The following is a 17597-nucleotide window of genomic DNA, read 5'->3' as shown; positions in this document are numbered from 1 at the left end:
TGGCTAACGGTTTGAATGAAATTCAAAGAAATGACAGCAATCAAACTAAATCCCATACAGCTGGTTAACGAATACATTTTGTCTGTGGTGATGCTGCTTCCAGATATCTTCTGCTCCTCCTTCCTGCTTGGGAGGGAAGACTTATTTCCTGTACTCAAGAGAGGGGCAAAATCCTAGAAGTATTTTTTGCTATTCCTGTAATTCACAGTTCTGTAAATACGTTTTGTGTTTGTCATTCTCTCCAGATTTGATACTGCCTTTGGCCAAATGTTCATGCTAAATTAGGACTATGGACACAATATAGCAATAAATTCTGGCCTACATCCAGACTAGTGTTATGTTAGTGCAATAACATAAAGCAGTGACTACACTAAAAAGAGCTGTCTGTTCCCAAATTGTTCTTGTGCTAGCAGATGATGTTGATGTGATATGCTCTTTTGTATGTGCCCTGGAGAAGATGTTCCACTAGTGGTTGCACAGCACTGCAGAGCACTGCAGCTTTGGGCAGCTCTGCAAATGTCTTAAGTGCGCACACTTTCTTTTGTTGCACTAGCACATTTTATTTATGTAAAAACATTTATACCCCACCCATCCAGTACACTACTGCTTGGAACAGCTTACAATATTAAAAAAACTGATACAATGTAAAATAAGAGACTGATAAAATTAAACAAGTTCAGTTAAACAACTTAAAAGCCCAGGTTAAAATGACAATTAAAATTACATTTTTTAAAAAGTTTCAAGTTAGAAATTCTTTTCTAAGCTAAAAACTGAGAACTATAAAAATTAAAGAACCTACCAGATATAAGCTACAGATAAAACATTTTAAAGCCTTTTAAAAATGATGTGCCTTTTTAAAAACATGGAGGGAACATGGTGAAGCTATTCAGGGAAGGCATTCCAAAGCAGAAACCGAGGGGCCACAACCGAAACAGACCTGTCTCTAGTCCCCGCCAACCAGATCTCTGTTAGTGTTGCAGCCATGAGCAGGGCCTGAGATAATGAACAGAGGGCCCTGGCAGGTTCATATGGGCAAATGTCGTCCGACAGGTATCCCGGCTTCTGTGTAGAGCTTTAAAGGTCAAGACCAGCACCTTGAATATAGCCCGGAAGTGGACTGATAAACCAATGAAGCTGCTGCAGGATGGGATGAAGCAACTTGGGTCCACGAGCATCATTGTAGCAGCATTCTGGACCAGCTGAAGCTTTCGAACAGTCTTCAAGAGCAGCCCCACATAGAGCACATTGCAGTAGTCCAATTTGGATGTTTATTTATTAATTATTTATTTAAAATTTTATATACTGCCCAAAACTTACATCTCTAGGTGGTTTACAACAAAAACAGAAAAGTTAAAATATTAGTTAAAACAGATAAATGACAACAAAGAAATTAAAACATTGGTTAAAATAAGTGACAGCAAAAAGTTAAAACATTACAATAATTTAAAACCTTAAAGCAATATTTTAAAAACAAAGTTAAAACTACTAAAGCGGTATTGAATTAAAAGCCTGGGTGAACAATGTCTTTAAAGATTATTTTTTTAATTGTCAGAGATGGGGAGGCTCTTATTTCAGGAGGGAGCACATTCCAAAGCATTGGGGCAGCAACTGAAAAGGCCTGTCCCCAGGTAGCCACCAGATAAGCCGATGGCAACTGCAGACAGACCTCTCCTGATGATCTCAATAGGCGGTGGGGTTCATGATGAAGAAGGCATTCTCTTAAATACCCAGGGCCCAAGCCGTTTAGGGCTTTATAGGTTATAACCAGCACCTTGTATTTTGCCCGGAAACTTATCGGCAGCCAGTGTAGCTCTTTCAGTACAGGAGTAATATGGTCTCTCCGAGATGACCCAGAGACCAACCTGGCTGCCGCATTCTGAACCAGCTGTAGTTTCCAGACTACATACAAAGGGCAGCCCCACATAAAGTGCATTACAGTAATCCAGTCTGGAGGTTACCAGCATATGTACGTTTATCTCAAGAAACAGATGTAGCTGGTGTATCAGCCGAAAATGCATAAAATGCACCTCTGGCCACTGCCTCAACCTGGGACACCAGGGAGAGGCTCAGATCCAGAAGCACCCCCACACTGCGTACCTGTTCCTTCTGGGACCAAAAGCATGAGTGACTGAGGTCACTTACCAAAGCATGAGTGACTTGGGAGAAGTAGAACCCTACTTTTCCTAAGTAGAGTTACAGCTGGCATAGGAGCCATAGCTGGTAAAAGGCACTTCTGACACCGCCACCACCTGTGCCTCCCAAGGACAGCATTGGGTCCAGAGACACCCCCAAGCTGTGGACTTTGTCTTTCAGAGAAGGTGTGACCCTGTCCAAGACTAGATTTACCTCACTACTTGGACGATCAGCTCTATCAACCCAGAACACTTCCGTCTTATCTGGATTAAGTTTCAGCTTGTTTGCCCCCAGTTTGTTTGCCTCCCTGGTGTCTGCTGGTTTTAAAAGATAAGTAGATTTGGGTGTCATCCGCATATTGATGGCACCACAGCCCACACCCATGGATGATTTCTCCTAGAGGTTTGATGTAGATGTTAAGCAGCATAGAGGACAGATTAGATCCCTGTGGCACCTCATAGGCCAAAAGCCAGAGGGTTGAGCAAGCAACCCTCTGAGTATGATTCGCCAGGTAGGAGCGGGAACCAGCATATGACCCTCCCCCCATGTCCCAACCCAGAGAGGTATCCAGAAAGATACCATGGTTGATGGTATCTAAAGTTGCTGAGAGGTTCAGGAGAATCAAGAAAGTCACACTCCCTCCCTCTCTTAAATGTTTATTTGTTAATGTTGCTGGTAATCTGCCTTATGTTTCTTTTTAGATTGTGAGCCCTTCGGGACAGGGGACAATCTTATTTATGTATTTTTCTATTTTTCTGTGTAAAATAGAAAAATGTTCTCTGCTTTGAGAGCTTTGATTGAAGAGCGGTATATAAACAGTCATCATTGAACAGATACGAGTGATTTTATCTACAAAATGTAATGCAAATTGGTCACAGCAGGCTGCTGAAGTTCTGTTTGATGGTCTTTGGGGCCCTCACATAGGAGACCCTGAACCACTCGAAAAAGCTCCGCTGGATGACACTGAGCAGGTGCGATGGTGGTGGAAAAGTAGGATTTCTTCACTGTCATAGAATAGGCCCTAATATGGATTCTAACCTGTGTTCAGTTACATTCATTCTGAGTTTTCAGCCAACGATGCTCAAGCAGTCTACCAGTCTGCTTCATTGTCTGCAACTCACCTGTATATATCAGGGAGTTGCTTGGAATTGGTGGTTTGAGAGAGGATGCCTAGGCGCTATCGTGTCATGGCATCAACAGGATCGTCCACTCTCTCAGCAGGAAAAATCCCCCAGAGTCATCAGGAATACATTAGAATCCATAAGTCTCCAAGGGCGGACCATCCTAATTGATCCTCCACCCCTACAGAGGTGTGTTGGGTCTACCCTCAGTCCTGTCTTAACAGGATAGCAATCGGTCCATGACAATGGTATTAAGGCCGCCTGGACTATTCATGGAGCACCACCATTGACCCAAAGTCTAATGTATGGCCTGCCACATGTGTGGTACCAGAAATTAGTTGAAACAAGCCCATGGTCATCATGGAGGACATGAAGTTCTGAGCTGCACCAGATAAGGCAGCCTCACCATGGATGATAAAGACTAACCAAGACTAACAGCCTCAGGGTACTCAATGCCCTACCTGGGACCACCATAAGCAGCTTGGGCAGGGAAACTGTTAGACAGCAGGGTGGGTGGTATACCAACAGAATCCCAATTTTGTCTCACAATCCCATCACTTCATGCAAGCACTCGAACTGGTCAGAATGCATTTGGTGAAGACGATGGTCTCCCAATGAACCAGGGCAACCCCACTTCACTGCCTACCCGGCCTTGTCTGATGCTGCATCCAGAAACCTGATGGACACAGCTGGGAGAGATTTACATCTTCCACTCACCCATCCAGGTCTCCGTAATATATGCCAGGCCCATGTGCTCATTCAGGATAACATCCTATGGGGGTGAGCATGGAACTGGGAAGCCCGGTTCAGTTCGAATTGGACCAGACCTGAACAGAACTGGGCCCTGTTTGGTTCTGTGCATCTCGAGCTGGGCTGCAGTTCGGCTTAAGGCTGAACCGGTTTGGGCCTGGCTTAAGGGGGGTGGGGCACACAAATAGTCAGTGCCCACATGGTGGCCTTCAAAATGGCTGTCATAAGTGAAGAGAGGACCGACAAGGCCCCAAAACTGGCTGAACCAGCCCAAAGAAGATGGGGGTGGGGTGCTGAGTGTCTCTTTAGAGACAGCACCCTCCAGAGGCTGCCGGACCCAGCTGTAAGTTTAAAAATAAGACACACACACACACCTAGAACCCAAGAGCTGGCCCAGGTGGTTCAGTTCGAAGTAGAACTGAACCAGGCCCTGTTTGGCTTGAGGGTGAGCCATCAAACGGGCCTGGTTTGACGGAGAATCGGCTCGAGATCAATCCGATTCGCACCTGGATGGCTGTGGTCTTTGCATTTATGGACCTGGCATTTAATAGTAACAGCTTCCAGCAAGGTGAGCTGCTGGAAGAGTTACTGGGGTCTCCTTGGATGGGGGAAGGACAGGAGGACATGATGACTTTGATATAGCCAGCATGACTTCCCCTTACCTGGCATGTCCTACTTCCACTGCCATATCGCCCTCTGCCAAGGACCACCTGGATTAGTCTGGATGCTGGCCGCTATCTGTGCATGCAGACAGAACAAGATGGCTTCATCACATGAAAACCTCTCCTGCTGCAAAAGCATTGCTTGGTCCAATCCTCAACTTCCATATTATATAACAGTATTTCTCTAAGAAAACAGTCAGAAACTTAAAGCTAATCCTATCACTTTAGCAGCCAGAGAAACAGACGTTTTAGACACAGCACCATAACTCCACTAACATTGCAAAATTTCTTTTGTGCGTTTAAATAAGAAGCAGAATTTCAGAGACCTCTTACCTGAGGTTTGACAACCAAATTATTTGCAGTACTTCAAGATTCTTTTCCTATGTCTTCAGGAAAATATATTTCGAATGGAATGTCTGTACGAGGGCGACAGGATTTGGAAATTCAGGGCCCGCGCTTGAATAACACAAAAGAAGAAAAAACATCTATTAAATATGGACCAGATAGACGTTTAGATCCCATTATAACAGAGGAAATGCCTTTGCTAGAGGTACAAGTGGTCATTGTCAATATAGTCAAATATTGAATAAAACTTTAATACTATATTTACAATATAGTCAAATTTGAACTGTTGCTTTAGAAATATATTGATGATTTTTCTACTTCTGGTTTGCTTGTATTTCTTCTACCTTGGATTAAATTTGAAGTGGTTAGATAGATATAAATTTCAAGTGCAAAGTAGCATAAGATGCTTCTCTTTCCACCCTACCCACAGCCTTATTATTTATTTTATTTTACATCTTATATCCCACTCTTCCTCCAAGGAGCCCAGAGCGGTGTACTACATACTTAAGTTTCTCCTCACAACAACACTGTGAAGTAGGTTAGGCTGAGAGAGAAGTGACTGACCCAGAGTCACCCAGCAAGTATCATGGCTGAATGGGTATTTGAACTTGGGTCTTCCCAGTCCTAGTCCAGCACTCACCACACTGGTTTATTGCATGTACTTATTGAAATGTGAATTGTTGCTAAGGTTAGCTGAACACAGAGCTTTCTAAAAACAAGAACAAGTCTTTTCTGACTTCCTTTCTGAGCAGTTACTTTATATTGACACTCTATGCTTATTTTATTAAAGATGAACAGTAAAAGTGAAAATGTAATTTGGAAAACCACCTATACTTGATTTCGTGAGATTGATTTATATTGCAAAATATGAACAAATTTAAATACTATAGTGCTGTTGCTATCATCAGCTTTGACAGATGGTCAAAATATGTTCATATTTTTCTCTTCCAATGCAGGTATTCTTTATAAATTTTCCTACAGGGTTGCTATGTGGAGAAATCCGGAAGACACATGTAGAATTTATGAATGTAAGCAAGAGTCCCCTGACTGGACTGAAAATTGTCTCTAAACGGCCAGAGTTCTTTACCTTTGGTGGCAGCAGTGCCATTCGAACACCACTAAGTCCATCAGCGTCTGAACACTGCAGTGCTTACAAGACTGTTGTAACACATTCTTCCTCTGTATGTTCGCTAATATCCTCAGTTGCTGCTTCAGACTTTGGGGTTGGAGCAGGAAGTCAGCCTGAAGTCATAGATGTCCCTCTTCCTGACTCTGTTCTCCTCCCTGGGGCTTCAGTACAGCTCCCCATGTGGTTGCGTGGACCAGATGAAGAAGGTGTTCATGAAATAAACTTTTTATTTTACTATGAAAGTATTAGAAAACACTCAAAAATGTGGTAAGGTTTATTTAAGTCTCTTTTAAATGTTTGTGTTGGGGCAAATTTCATTTCAAATTCATTTAGATTGGCTAAATATCTTTAAGGTGGATTATATATAAGATTATTGTAACATGTTAAAGACAAATCATCACTATTTCATGGAGTTCTGTTTTATGACTGTTGCCTCTTTCCTTGTCGTTGAATATTCTATCAAAGGCACAATATGATGCATGTTTGATCACTGTTCTTTTCCCTGCCCCCACCTTTGTTCTGGTCATTTCAGAGTCTCAGCTAGCAAACTGGACGTTATTTCCGAGTTCACAAGAATAAGAAATAAAGCCTAGCGGACAAACAAGTGCTTTCAACATCTAGTTTTCATAAAAGCAGTGGGGGCTCCTTGATTTCTTCTGGTCTACAAAGGCACCTGTGTTCTTTAACTAAGATCACAGTGTTTAAGGAAAATACAAAATACATAGACTTTCAGAGAGAAATAATATACTAATGTAACTTGAAAAGGGCACGGTTTCCAGATAATGACCAACTAGTCTTCATGGGGGTAAAGAGAAACAAAGTGTACTATAGGAGAAGAATCCATATTCTCCTTGATTGCTGCAAATCCTATCAGCAGCAGGTTGTCAGCCACTCTTCTACAAAGAGTGCAATATTAACTAGCTTATCTGAATCTTTCTGCATGGGAAGTAGCATACATTCCTTTTAGCTGGGAAACTGTTGTGGAGATCAACGAAGTGGTTGTATTTCCATAACTATCAAATGACTGTAGTCTCTTTACAGCTGGGCTCATCAGATCCTGAATTCACTTTTTTGAGTATAAAAGGTTGTGTCCGTCCTGTCTCCCCCCCCCTTGCCCCCGCCGGCCAAAAAAAAGCCACTCCTGAGCGCCAGGGGACCCTTTGGAATGGCTTGGGATCTGGCACTGAGGGCTGCAGTAGGAGGACAGAAAAGGTTGGAGGCACCTTGCTCATAGGAAACTGCCTTGTACAAAGTCAGACTATTATTGGTCCCTCTCATTATTTTCTACCCTGACTGGCAGTGGTTCTCCAAGTTTTCAGACATGTCTTTCTCAGTTCTACCTGGAGATCCCAGAGACTGAATTTGGGACCTTCTGAATGCAAAGCAGTTGCTCTACCACTGAGTCCTTGATGGGGCCATCGCTCAGTGGTTTTCAATGAAAAGTGCCTCTGACCTATTTTCCCCTCTCCCCCTGTAGCTCCAGACCAGATTCCATGCAATTCTGAAGGAGCATCTCACTCTCAGATGTGCTTTTTGGAGAAAAGGGGGCAAGAAAGTTACCTTGTGTGAGCCTCCATTCTCTTGTGTTACTCTAGGATTCAATTCAGAATCATTTTTCATCCATTCTTTTGGGAGGGAAATGTTGTGGCAAACAGTTTGGCTGTTGTCTTGTATTTGAGTGTCTTAATTTGAAATATTGATTTTATTGGCAAGTAATTTGGGCAACATCTATGAATATGTGAGGGTGAATTCAGTGTTGGATTTTGAAGCAGGGAAACCTGTTTCCAGTCCCTGCTCAGCCATGGAGGTTGCTAAACATCGTAGAGCAAATTATTTATTCTAACTGAATTTCTGTGCTGTAAAATAAGTCTACTAAATCCTCCAACATAGTGATTGTAAGGACAAAATAAAATTTAATATAAAGCAGATCTGCACAACTAGTGATGTGCCCCTCTCCAACAGCAAAAAACAGCTTACTGGTCTGCTTTACCAGATGCTTGACAGTCACCCTATTCTTGCATTCCTAGTTATGAGAAGAATGGGCTTTTGAGGTCTTGTGCTCAAGTTGCGTGGCTTTTACACAAGTTTATGTAGGCCTGAAATAAAGCATCGTGTGCTCTAAAATGCAAAAAAAAAAAAAAAAAGTAACTGCCACCCCAATACCGTTTGTGTGCCTGTGCTACAATGAATATGTTTATTGGAAAATAATGCAAGGCAGAACATATATTTAGCGGCGATAAAGGCCTTATTCACATGTTCACAAAATTGGGTAAACTGAATATGTAGCAGTATGATCATGGCCATGAATCTTCTCCTCCATGCGTTCAGTAGTAAATATTCCTGACAGACATGATCTTTAGTTGAACACAACTTTGAAGAGGGGGAATGGCATGTTCTTGAGAGTATACTTGTAAGAATCAATGTGCATGTGCACCATTTGGGTGCTGCGTAAAATATATGGAGGTAGAAATAGTCCTACAGCCCCACCAGGCACACTCTACATACATCTGTGATTGTATGAATAGATGTCAAGAGTTGTTGGAGTTTAGTTTCTTTCAGTGTTTGGAAATGCTCTTTGTTGTGCTGCTGTTGGCCAAACCTGGCGCTATTTGTTAAATATTTTGAAATATTTGGACTGCTTTAGCTCCTAGGGTTTTCTGCCTTTTTGGAGTAAGACATGTAAGAGGCACCTTTTAAAAGTGGTGATTCTCTTATATTTAGCTTGAGGAGAGCAACTGTTCCTATTCAAACACAGCACAATTCCAGTTGTTGTTGCTATCTTATGTTTTATTTTAGATTGTGAGCCCTTTTGAGACAGAGCAGTATCTTGTTTATTGTTTTTTACTATGTAAACTGCTTTGAGCACTTGGTTGAAAAGCACTATATAAATATTATTATTAGTAGTAACAGGCTTAATGCAAGGCATCTTTTATTGGATATGTAGATGCAAAAGGGTTCACTCATGTTAATGTTCTTAGCCTTAATTTTGTGATAACTTTGATCACTACTGCTGAATTGTTTGTGAGGGAAACCTAAAAATTGTTCTCTTTCTAGTCACAGGGTATTGAGGCACACTGCAGTTATTTGTACCAGCCGGTCACTGACAGTACGAGCTACTGCATATCGAAGTAATGCTCTTGAGGATGAAAAAGGTGAAGGTGACAATATGCTAGTGTTTGTGGATGTGGAAAATATCAATACTGTAAGTGTGCTCGTAACTGGAGCTAACATTAGTTGTATGTGTATATATAATTTTTTCACACTAAACCTTGCTGTCTTTGAGGCTAGTGTCTGCATGAGTTTGTGTGTGTTTCTGGGTACATGTTTGTAATACATGTATACATATATAGATCATGAAAGAACGGAGGCCCTGGTCAAACATTTTGCCCACAATCATGCAGGATTGGGAAGAGATTAAAAGTGAGCCTTGAGTTTATGCAGTCTTTCCCAGTTCGGTTCAATACTGTGAAAAATGAACTACTGAACCAGAAGATCTCCTGTTTATTTGAATGTGGGGATTTCCCCTAATCCTGCAAGATTAAATCCTCTTTTAAAAAAGATTTAATTTCACAACATGAAGACACAGGATCTCCTAATTAAGTTGCATTTCATCAGAGTGAATGGAATGAAATAAACTGAGTAAGGTAGGCTCAGAGCTGTGCATGCCTGATCATTCACGAGGTGCAATTCCAGAGGGGAAAGGACATCTAAACAGCCTCTGAGTAAGCTATTTTAATATGCATAATGAAGCTGAGCACTATGAACGTGACATAGCTAAAATTTATACAATGCTAGATACTGTTCACAGCTCATTGTTTATACATCATACTTTTAGTATAAGCATGTTCTACATCATTACAGTGCAAGTAAAGGCTGACAGATCCCACAAGGCAAGAGACAGGAAGTGGCCGTTGCAAAATTGCTACAAATATTCAGCTCAAGTGAGTTGAGGGAGGGAGAGAGCGAGAGAGAATATGTGAATGTGTGTTTCTTCAATGTGTAAATGTATTTAAGCTTAATCAATTGGTTATCAATTGACAAATATCAGCAGTTGGACACTGTATCTTAATTCGCTTGTGTAATGAAAACTTTTACCTTTTGAATCCAATGACTTGCATCTCTTTTCTCTCTTGATGCTTGCTTATTAGAGTGAAGCTGGTGTAAAAGAATTCCATATAGTACAAGTATCTAGTAACAGCAAAAACTGGAAGTTACAGGAATACATAAATCTCTCTGAAGATAAAGGTTTGTGGATCTTATTAGATATAACTGCTCAAATCCTGTTTATACAAAAGTTAAAGCTTGGATCTGTAATAAAATGTAAGTTGAATTCCATTTGTGGAACTGCCTCCTGCCAGTCCCATAGCATCCCAGTGCTATTGGGGTGGGAGACCTTGGGACTGCTGCTATCAGTGGTGGAGCTAGAAGAGAGGGGGCCCGTGTTCACCCCTCTCCCCGCTAGCCCCTCTGAGTGTGGAAGATAATAAAGAAAATAGGGAGGGGTGGTGCTGGGGGGCCTTCAGGAGCTTTACTAAGATATCACTATCTGGTAAACAAATTGCATGTACAGTTACAGTTGCAAAAATTTAAATACTGTACTTGTATTCTCCTATTCTTCTTGTGTACGTTGTTTAGCAATAACTAGGTGGACAATGAGGTGGACAATACAAACGTATTGTTTCATTAGAGAGTTGTATCAAGGCGTATTTCTCCTTGCCAAATATTACTAGTATACTGTAACTATATTTTAACATAGGTTTTGCATAGTTTATTTTTGTTTACTTGTTTATGCAGTGCTCTTGTGTAATATATCCTGTTTAATCAATGTTTTGTGATAAAGCTTGTCTGTGGTATTAGCATAATGCTTGTCATATCACTTTAATAAATCATTTAAGTTACTTAATGACACAACAAATCTTAGCAATATACCTTTTGTTTAACTTGAGAGTTTGGTGTTAAAGAAAAAGGTGAAATTGGAGATCTTCTCTAATGTTTTGGAAATAAAAGACAATGTAAACACTTATGAAATAATAAGCAAACCATATTTGATTATTCCTTTTACCAGATATCAAGCTGGTTAATAGAGAGAGAGGAAAGCTCTGCTTGAAAGCAGTAAGATGCAAAAACTTAGTAGGTAAGTATTCAGTTTTTGCAGAATATCGTTTCTGTAATTAAGCATTGATTTCTCATTTTGGGCAACTGATCCTTTCTTCCCTCTTTTTGTTCCTTAGAAAACTATACATTTGCAGATATCGTTTTTGGAAGTGAACAGGTATACATGTAATTTTGTGGCTGTTACAAGTAGTGCATATTTTGCTGCTGTTCCTGTATATGACCTTGTCTGGGAAAAATCCTTTGCTAAATCTGTGTGGAAAAGCCAAAGGTGCAAACCCTGAACAAAAAATCCAAATACAAGTGTCTCTTAAGTAGTTGGAATATGACCCATCGTGAATAACTAAGTTATGAAAGATAGCAGTCTGCTCATAGGAAGTGCTTGCACCGTGTTTTCAGGAATTCCCCCCTGCCCAGTGCAACCTTCTGCACTGTATCACATGCCTTTCCCGAAGGCCCCTTGCCCCCAGGAGCAGCTTTTCAGGGTGCTGCCCTAGAGGAGTGGGTGGAGAAGATTGCTTGTGTGAGAGCCATTGTGCTTCTGTTGCTTAGGATATAACAGAAAACTCAGAAATCCCAGTGAATCTAGAAGCATCTTTTAAAACCCTGATAATTACTTGAATATAGTGATGTTCTTATTTCACTCTACAACGAAGACACAAGCAGAAGAAATGTATAATTGGTGTATACCTCTGAACATTTCTGAGAGTTTGTATTTCAAAGTGCCCCTGCCCCCCAGTGCCAAACTGCTCTTAACTTTTTTAAAAAAAAAAAAAGTTTGGATATTTAGTGTAAGAACTTTAAAAGGGGAATTGAAAGGAAACTTAAGTGTACATCCAGAAAACAATCTTTTCTAAAAGTTCTTGCGCTAAAACTCAAAGCTGTTTGCAGCAGGGGTGGTTAACTTTTGCACTAAAAGAACTTGGGAGGACTTTTAAGCACAATTATTGGGTTTTGAGGGAGCACCATCTGAGATACACTCTGAATACGCACAACTCTGGATTACAATGTATATTCTGTATTGAATGTTTTCAAATAAAATGTATGTGAAAGTGAAATATGATCTGTTTTTGTATGACTTTTTAAAAACAGATAATCAGTTCCACCAGTCCGTGTGCAGACTTCTTTTTCCAAAGTTTATATTCTGAATTAAGAACAACTCAAACACAACAAAATATGCACACTTCACAAGGAGCAGCAAAACAGTCACTTGACAATGCTGTCAGACTGATACAGAAGTGTAGTGAGGTGGATTTGAATATTATTGTACTCTGGAAGGTATGTATGAGGGTGCTGAGCTGAGCTGTGCTTGACACTTGATTAGAATTTGACACAAGTTAATACATATGTGTAAAGGAACACATCAATATATATCACAGACCTGAAAGAACAGGACAGTTTTAATGTGGCACCTAAAGGATAGTAATATTGGTGTCTGAATGTGTTTGAGGAGGGACTTCTATAATTAAGGTGTCACCATCGAGATGGCCCAGTTACCACCTGCCTAACTTCTGAATACAGGGTCACCTTAATCAGAGCCTCAGATGATGGTAAACTCATATGGCAGTTCTTTAGGTACTCTAGTCCCAGACTATTCATGGTTTTATAGGTGAAAACCAGAGCCTTGAATTGTGAAAGATGCCTAGAGCTACAGATACAATTGAGCATCCATAATCCAGGATAGATCTGATAGCGCTCCAAGCTACAAACCTGACCTTTAAAGAGGAGTGTAACCCATTCAATTCAGTTTGAATACCACATCTATGGCTAGCTTAAACTACCATATTTTTTGGACCATAAGACGCACTCCCCCCCCCAAAAGGAGGGGGGGGATGAGGGTGCCCCAGGCGTCCTTTGCAGCCAAAGCGCCAGTTTGGGCCGAGGCTTTGCAGAGAAGGAGCTCTGCTTGCGAGCTCCTCTCTCCTTCTCCAGTTATCAGTATGGGTCCCTGATCGGGCTTAGAAGGTTAGGACTGGGCAGCTGGGAGGGCGGGCGGGCGGCGGCGGGGGCAGCCGCGGTGGCAGTTAGCTTGGGCCGATTCAGCCCCTAATCCGGGCAGGCGGGTGGTCGGCGGCGGCCGCGGCGGTAGTAGTTTGGGCCAATTCGGCCCCTAATACTGGGTGCGTCTTATGGCCTGGTGCGTCTTATGGTCCGAAAAATACGGTACTTACCAATAGCACTTCTGCCTTGTCTGGATTGATCTTCAGTATATTAGCCCTCATCCAGTCTGAGTCCAAGAATCTATTCAGGACATTCCGTGCAGCTATATCTGGATTAGATGAAAGAGGATGTAGAGTTGGGTGTCTTTTGCATGTTGATGACTGACCTCAATCAGTAACTTTCATGTAGATGTTAAATAGCAAGAGGACAAAAGAAACTTCTGCAGGATCCTTTAGCATAAACGCCACAAGCCAAGACCGTAGTTTATCAGTGTGTTCACACTTTTCATTTTAAGTATTTGGTTTTATTATTTCTCTTAAAGATGTTTTATCTCACACTTAAACAGTTTGAGGTGGCTCACAACAGGAACAAAAGCACAATTACCAACCAGAGACGTAGGCTTTAGACTGTATATAAATATGTCTAAATAAATATATACACATACATATGTCTTTGGCTGCCTGTCTGCTTAAAATTTTTTTAAAATGACATTATAAGTCATTTTAATAAATGTTTTCATAACCAACCCTATGGCCTTTGAACTCTTAGGAGGGCAATACTATATTAATACTTCTTGGCAATGTTTTCTATGAGCTGTTACAGGTTATTCTTTTAACCATATTTTTGTAAATTCTTTGCCACATTCTTATTATATCTTATCAAGCTGGTTACTATGTTCTGCATTTGTTCTTCAAACAGGCATATGTTGTAGAAGATAACAAGCAGCTCATTTTGGAAGGCCAGCATCATGTCGTACTTCATACAGTAGGGAAGGAGGCATTTTCTTTTCCACAAAAGCAGGTATTATGAAAGTTCATTTCTTTGCTATCAAAGTAAGTGGATTTTAAAATGCTGTTAACATCTGGCTTAAAAAAAAAAAAAAACATGCCGTATTCCTTAGTTGTATTTCAGAATCCTGCATGACACCAGCATCAAGCTAGATTATTTATATTGGATCTATTAGGTTAAATCTATAGAAGTTAATCCCATGAAAGTTTCTGAAGAATATGTAAACACTGAAGTGTGTTGTGCACAGTATACCTGCAGATCTGTAAACTGAAAACATGGTACCATGCCTCTGAGAAAGGTCAATCTGTCATACACTGTAGGAAATAAACCATCTTTTGACCATAGAACTCATGATGTAACAATGTGCTTCCAAATCATGATTAGATTTTGGTTTGGTTGATTTCAACTGTCCTTATTAAAAAATATCTATCCTGCCTTTCTGTCCTGCAGACCAACAAAGCAGATAAAGTGAAACAAAAAGCATTATTAAAAACACATACCGTTTCTGATAAACTTACCATAAATAACAATACACACAAAATCCAAACAAAGGGCAGCAGCAATGACAGAACTGAAGACCTAAGCACCAAAAGCCTTCTAAAAGAGAATTTTCTTAAGATGGCACTTGTGCGTCAGCAAAGATTAAAGTGAAAATCCCTAGGGATAGAGTTCTGTTATTTTGGTGCCACCACAGAGAAGGTCCAATCCTATCCCATGTAATTGCCCCCCAGACCTTAAGATCAGAACCATTATGCATAGTGAGATCTAGAGCATGTACCACCATGGCATGTCTTGCCATATAATGCCTGAACCAAGAAGTTCCATATTTTTAAAAATACAATTTTCTCCTTAGCCCCGTAGTCTAAGCACAGTTTGGATCATGGAGCTGGGAATTTCCTGTATCCAAATAATTGTGGGCCACCAACACACTTCTGATCCTGCTGTGCATATCTGCTTTAAAGGTTCAGATATCATCCGAACAAGTCCATAGTCTAGACCAGGGCTGCACAACTTGGGCCCTCCTGCAGATGTTCGACTATGACTCCCATAATCCCTGACTTCCAGTGTGGCTGGAGATGATGGAAACTGTAATTCAACAAAATTACAGTAGCTTGATAGAATTCTGATTTTTTTAAGCACTTGATTTGTGACTGTTTTTAGTGTGTTCCAGTTTAACTGCTCAGAGTTCTGCTAAAATGTGAAGACTTGGTTGTGTTTTCAAGTCAGCATACATATTTGTTACAATTTTATTTTCATTTGATCTTTGTCGAGATCCACACACACTCGTACTCTTGAGTAGTGTGCCTGCGCAGTAGCCTTGCAGATGGAATTCTACAACTCCTCGCAGCGCTCCAAGCCCGACCCCTCATGAGCAGCGTGACTGTTAGACTGGACAGTTGGTGCTGGCAACGTTGGCAACGGGTGGTCTTCAAATAATTGAGTGTTGGGTGCTCCAACTGCCAACAATAATGGTCACATTGCTCATGAGGGATGGGACTTGGAGCACAGCAAGGAGCTGTAGAATTCCACACATGAGGTTACTGCGCAGGCACACTACCCAAGGGTATGACTGTATATGGATCTCTCAAAGATCAATGTTACAGGTGAGCAACTTGTTTTTTATCATAAAAGAAAATCACTTTGCATTACTATTCCAGTTTTTACTAACTAGACATTCTGTTATTTATTGTAAAGGGCTGTGTTCACCTTCTATTCACACTTCACCTTGGATTGTGTTATGTGTCATAGTTGGTCACTGTGTACCCTTCAAGGTATTTTTGTGGCTCTTGTTAATCTTAAATTTAAGCAGATAACAAGCAGTTGAGAGTTCATGCTAATGGTATTGCAGACTTGAGCAGATGCTCCACCTTTTGATCTATCTTTCCCCTTTACTTTCACTGGTCTGTATCCCTTGGATCTGGATTGTGATCCATTGGAAGTAATATTCATGGTTCTTCGTTATGATCTCTGTCCGTCACACATGGGGGCTCTGTGCCTGCACAGTAGCTCCGCCTCTTCCAGCCTCATTCTTGCTCCCCTTCCAGTCAGTTCTTTGTCCGAGAGATAAACAGCTCGTCGGTTTTTCTCTTGCTCTCTACAGTGTAAAGAAGGTTAAATTGGTTTCAGTTTTCTGTGCCAACTTCATTTAAAGTTGTACTTCTATTCCTCCCTTTACTGTAGTTCTCTTCTACCTTTTGCCGTTTGTGTTTTGCTTTGCTATCGGTTGTCCCCGTCCTCATTTTTTGTCCACCCCACTTCCCACCCTTTAGGGCTGAGGGAAGCACATATACCCATTTTTCTGTGAGGGCAGGAACCCTACCTGGCCTCGTTTCCTCAGGATATTTTCTCCCTTGAGGGGGTTCTGCCTTTGCTCCAGTCCTTGCAAAGGCAGCTTGAATCCTAATTTTTCCGGAGGGGATGGGAAATCCACCATTTTGCTCTTGGGTTTCTCTCCACCCCCTGCCAGAAGGGCCCCGCGTTCGCTGTAGCCCTTCTTTCTGCACTGGGGCTAAAAGGTTCTGTTGCACTGCCTCAGTTTTTTTCTATATATATATTTTTTCCTTCAGAGGGTTTTTTCCCCTTTCCCATAGCCTCCCTCCTCACTAGCGCTTTGGGTAAAATCCCTACTGCTTTTAAAATAAAGAGAGAGACATTCTGCTCCTGCAGAATTTTTTTCCTGAGGGGATATTCCTGTGGGAGTCTCATTGCCCCTGCCTCTCCTGCATGGCTGGGAAAATTGTCTTCAAGAGCTGTTCGCTCTGCTGGGCAAAGATCCCATTTTCAGATAGACATTGATGTTGTTTAGTCTGTCTTGGTGAATCGCACAAGGTGGAATCCTGCGCACACTGCCTTAAGTTCACCAAGCCAACCCGTAAAAACAGAGTGAATTGTTTGCATTCCCTCTTGTGGGAAAGAGCTCTTGTCCCTCTGAAAGCCATGGTGTCGGTACCGAGTACCTCTCAGGATGCCTACCCTATTGTGTCGGATCCTTCCACTTCTGGGAATCCAGGGAAAGAATTGAGGCTTCTGGCACTTCGGTACCATCTGCGTCAGTGAAACCTGCCTGTCTTAAAACAGTTGCACTGGCTGCCAATATGTTTCTAGGCAAAATTTAAAAAGTGCTGGTTATTACCTTTAAAGCTCTGAAAGGCTTGGGCCCGGGCTACCTTAGACAGTGCCTTCTTCAGTATGATCCACATCACTTGTTGAGGTCATCTGGAGAGGTGGCAGCTCGGAACCGGGCCTTTTCTGTAGCTGCTCCTGGCCTATGGAATGCACTCCTGGCAGATATCTGCAGTTTAGGCTCGCTGTTGGCCTTTAAGAGAGCCCTAAAAACTTACTTGTTTGGCCTGGCCTTCCAAGGTTTGTAAATGGTTTTCCCCCACCTTAAAGTAT

The 17597-nt window shown here is 41.4% G+C and overlaps 1 protein-coding gene across 4 annotated transcripts in view; it reads left to right on the top strand.

Annotated features, from left to right (window-relative positions):
• Positions 1-17597, top strand: part of TRAPPC8 (trafficking protein particle complex subunit 8) — an 86870-nt gene that overhangs the window by 56780 nt on the left and 12493 nt on the right. For all 4 annotated transcript variants that reach the window (XM_053245682.1, XM_053245685.1, XM_053245684.1 and 1 more), the window contains 8 exons: positions 5059-5216; positions 5968-6407; positions 9195-9342; positions 10289-10385; positions 11206-11274; positions 11372-11412; positions 12345-12530; positions 14112-14213. In XM_053245682.1, coding sequence (XP_053101657.1) covers positions 5059-5216; positions 5968-6407; positions 9195-9342; positions 10289-10385; positions 11206-11274; positions 11372-11412; positions 12345-12530; positions 14112-14213 — 1241 coding nt within the window. The remainder of the gene's footprint in view (positions 1-5058; positions 5217-5967; positions 6408-9194; positions 9343-10288; positions 10386-11205; positions 11275-11371; positions 11413-12344; positions 12531-14111; positions 14214-17597) is intronic.

The sequence above is a fragment of the Hemicordylus capensis genome, chromosome 4 (genome assembly GCF_027244095.1).
Source record: "Hemicordylus capensis ecotype Gifberg chromosome 4, rHemCap1.1.pri, whole genome shotgun sequence".
NCBI classification, from domain to species: Eukaryota; Metazoa; Chordata; class Lepidosauria; order Squamata; family Cordylidae; genus Hemicordylus; species Hemicordylus capensis.
Note: the sequence above shows the minus strand (reverse complement) of the source record. Positions and strands in the feature narration are given on the sequence as shown.